At 40.2% G+C, this 4163-nt stretch overlaps 1 protein-coding gene across 2 annotated transcripts in view; it reads left to right on the forward strand.

Moving 5' to 3' along the window:
* Window positions 1–4163, forward strand: part of RCL1 (RNA terminal phosphate cyclase like 1) — a 62008-nt gene that overhangs the window by 50459 nt on the left and 7386 nt on the right. For both annotated transcript variants that reach the window (XM_017496983.2, XM_017496987.2), the window contains one exon: window positions 607–710. In XM_017496983.2, the coding sequence (XP_017352472.1) occupies window positions 607–710 (104 nt within the window). The remainder of the gene's footprint in view (window positions 1–606; window positions 711–4163) is intronic.

Below are 4163 nucleotides of genomic sequence, written 5' to 3' on the forward strand. Positions count from 1 at the left end.
AAAAAAAAAAAAAAAAGAATGGAGGGATCTAACCTTAACAATTCTTCAGTTTTAAGGCACTCGGGAGGAGATAAAGAAGAGAAGTTAATAGTGCATGGCAAGCAGTTTTGAATGTATTTGCATAAGTGTAAAAGTAAGACCATGAAAAGGCCATTGCATGTCAGAGAGACTGTGTTGTTCTGTGACAGATTAAATAAATATGAGCATCATCCACTTAACCCTTGGAATTAACTCTACATCTTCTAGAACTGATTAACCTTTTTTTGCTTATACTCAATAAAAATGATGTCCTCCTGCTGCTGCTTTAATTACAAAGGAAAAGTTTCATTTTTTAAACTAGATTCACTTAAGAAAATTTGAAAGTCTGATAGTCTCAGCTCAGCTATTACAGTTGCTCTAATTAACTGTTAGTTTAACCCTCTACAGTTAATTGATACAAGGATTACTCTTATAAGACCTGTATTCTGTTTTATTACTGCTTGAACTTTGCAGTCTGCTATTCTGTGGATTTTGATGTTATAACTGTATGTTGCTGGGTTTTTTTCCTCCTCTCTTTTGTTGGCCTTCTGTTTTCTGGTTTGTACAATTATTAATTTGTGTTTACAGGGTGGATGTGTAGACTCGACCAACCAAAGCCTGGCGCTACTATTTATGACCCTTGGACAGCAGGATGTTTCCAAAGTCCTGCTAGGCCCTCTCTCTCCCTACACGTAAGTTATTTTTCAACCTCATTATTCTGTCAGGCTTAATCTTCTCATTGCCCAAAATGATAGAGGTGTTGTGCTGCACAGAGCCTGCACTGTGAACACCTGCTTGTGTTGATCCTCAAATAAGCCAGCAGTTGTCACTCTTAACCTGGTGTTTATTTTAGCATACAGGACATACAAGGATTTTTGCTTTTCTTTCCTTCCTCAATCCCATGTAACTAAAGTTGGATCTCTATTGGGCAGTTATTTTGTTTGTGCTTTAGATTTTGTTTCCATGTTAGAGGCAAACTCCTGGTTCAATGTAGCTTGGATTTTGTTACTAATTTTTTTTAATTGTTCTCTTCCCTAGCTGTCTAAGTTGCTGTGGGAAAACAGGTTTTTTGTCTAAAATGATAGGGTATGAGCTCACTGGAAAAGATGACAAAAGGCTGAGTTTGTATTAATGCTGCTGGACTACAAAGGAATTGTAGAAGTAAGTTTGGGCCATTGAATGTTAGCAGAAGTTGACTGATGTGGTATAAAAGCAAGCACTCCTCAAAAGAAATAGATTGTCAGAAGACTCGAATTATAAATGACACAGTAAAAGAAGCATTTCCCTTCGATAGTAAATGAGGTTGCGGCCAACAGCCTATTTGAGCACTGACATTGTGTGTGTGTGTTTACACGTGCTTGTATGCTTAGAGATCATCATATGGCCATCTGTGGGTGGTGAGCTGGGTGGCAGGGAATATTCAGGTAGATATGAGACTGAACTGTCCTTTTTCGGTTATCATGGTACCGATGCTGTATATCTGAAAGGTACAGTACTGTGATAACTGAAGAATGGTGGTGCCATCACATTGAGAAAGGAGTGAGGACTGCAGTTGGGGCTATGCAGCCTTGGGCCATGGTTTTGGTGGCATGAAAACCAGGAGCTTGAAAGAAATTCTTTTGGAGGCTTTTTTTTTTTCCTGGGAACAGGAAAATGGAAGAGAATACATTCTGTTAGCAGAGAGGGAAGACCGATAAGCAGGAAACTGGTGAGGGTGACATTATCTCCTCATAGCTTGTGTAAAAGTATTTCGCAGGACAGGAAACCTAAAATTTGGTAATCCTAAATGGCATGGTAACATCAATAGTAAACATTGCTAAAATAGACTTGGTAGTTAAGCCCTTGGAGAGGAGATGAGGGCTGGGAGAACAGCACCCTGGGTGCAGAGACTCACCCTAGGTATAGAGAGCTCACTGGAGGCCGCTGCCAGCTGTGTGACTGCCATGGCCCCGCCAGCTTTATAGCTGGGCTCATAGCTGCTGTTTCCCAGCCCCTGCTTCAGGAACAAGGAAGTCCTGCTTGTACACACAGTATGGGGCATGGGGCGTCTTGATTGTGTGTGGTTCTGGAGCATGGGGTTTGGCAGAACATTATGTGAAAATGGAATATATATTTTTATTTTTCCTTGGCATTTTTTTTTTTTTTTTTTCTTTCTGGCTTTTGGAGATCTTTTTCAGTTTGGCTCCAGGACCTGTATAATCTTTTCAAGCTTTCTGGAGATGTATAAGATGTGACTGGACGTTTTAAAAAGTTCCTGAGTCCTCTTCAACACATCTTCTCATCAAACATTAATTGTAGTGTCTTCCAAAAAAGTTGCCTAAAATGACTTCCTTTCCTGGGAAAACAAAGTGTCCTGCTCTGAATGGCTTTAAAGGAGTAGCACAGATTGAAAGATGATATATCTTGAGGCTTAGGCTTGGAGACTGTCTCCTGCCTCTCAGGGCCTTGTGCACAGGGGTCTGCAGGGTGGAAAGGGGAAGCCTCCTTTCTTTTTGGTAAGCTAGCATAAGGATGGGTAATGGAGTCTATTTTCAAGAAGGCTGGATCTGTTTAGTACACTTCTACTCCTAATCACTGTGGACAGCTCCAGCAGCACAAAGAGATGAAGGGCGAAGGCAGGACCCAGCAGGCAAAGTTAACATTGTATTGGTGAGTACAGATGAGGGTAAAAAGGGATGAAATCCATGTGAGGACTATTATGGTGGGTGAACAGTTTTTCTAGCTGGATTCAAGAGCTTTGGAGACCAAGCCAACACATTTATTTTTATGTGCAGTTTAAAGTCATAGAAACGTGTTTTGTGAAACCTCAGATTTCTAAAGCAAACCAGAAGCAAGACCCTCCTTGGATTAAAAAAAAAAGGCATTTCTTCAAGCAGTTTACACCTGTTTTTATTTGTATAAAATAGCTTTTTAAATGTTTGTTTAAAGAGCATTGGGATTGCTGTTGGTAGTTTTCTGTACTGCTTGAGAAAGTAAGTCTGTATGTGTGAAACTCTTTTAGAAAGGCCCAAGAGATTGTTTTTTTCAGTAGAATAAAATAATACTGGATAATCACTGGCATGTAATGATTCTATTTCTGTTAAATTTGTTGAGTTTTAGGTGGCTTACAGTTAGTGACAGTAGTTGTACTGTCCACTCAACAATAATTTTACAGTTTAGGGAGGATTTATGCGTTTGGATTAACAGCAAGAAAAATAAGCAAAAATTAAGATGCATCTTAATTAGCATTTTCAGAAATTGTTTGTGGAATAAGACTGCAGTTACCAGAGCGCTCTGCATTCTGCTAGTCCACAGGCCTTGGAGTCCAGCCTATCTGGACTTAAGGCTCTGCCACATGCCACCAGGAGAGTGTGGCAATGATATTTAGCATCTCGGAGCCTCGGTGTCATTTGTAGATAAGGTACATGGTCCTGAAGTCCTGGACTTGTGAAGATGGAACGAAGCTTAGATGAAGTCAGATGCTTAGTGCTCCTGGCAACGCACCTGAGAAGCTGTCAGTGCTGGTGCTGTGGCTTCTACCTGGATACCTGCTCACTCTGCTGCAGAAAGTCCCTTGGTCAGGTCACTTTGTTTTAGTTTTTTTTTTTTTTAACTGCTTCTTGAGGAGCAGGGCTACCCCATAGACAATGTGCCCAGAGTAGCCTGGTCAGGTCACTTTGAACCCCAGGAGGCCTAGTCAACCTGCTTTGGGTGATTTTTAGCTTTAAAGTCATCTGTAAGTATGACTTACAGCTACCTATAAATCTCTATCCATTAATTTTTAATTATGGATCAAAAAATTTTAATTTCTAGTTATTTTTATGACTGACTTCCCCTAGTCACATTACTGAGCAAACTACATGCATCTTATTTGATCTTAAGAATTCTGTAAGGTAGATGTTTATTTAAAAAACACCATGTTTACTATGTGCAAGATGTTGTTTTAAGTGCTCACACGTATTAACTCATTTAGTTTTCAGCATAACTTATAAGGGTGAAAAAGGCAAGTACTGTCATATGCGCCATCTTACAGGTGATGGGACTGAGGCACAGAGAGGTCAAGTTATGTGCCCAGGGTCACACAGACAGTAAGTGGGGTTCAGACCTGGACAGTCTGCTGCAGTCACGGCTTCCCTTAACCACTGTGCTTTTTTTTTTTTTTTTTT

This window comes from Cebus imitator, unplaced genomic scaffold (genome assembly GCF_001604975.1).
Source record: "Cebus imitator isolate Cc_AM_T3 unplaced genomic scaffold, Cebus_imitator-1.0 Scaffold227, whole genome shotgun sequence".
Lineage (NCBI taxonomy): Eukaryota > Metazoa > Chordata > Mammalia > Primates > Cebidae > Cebus > Cebus imitator.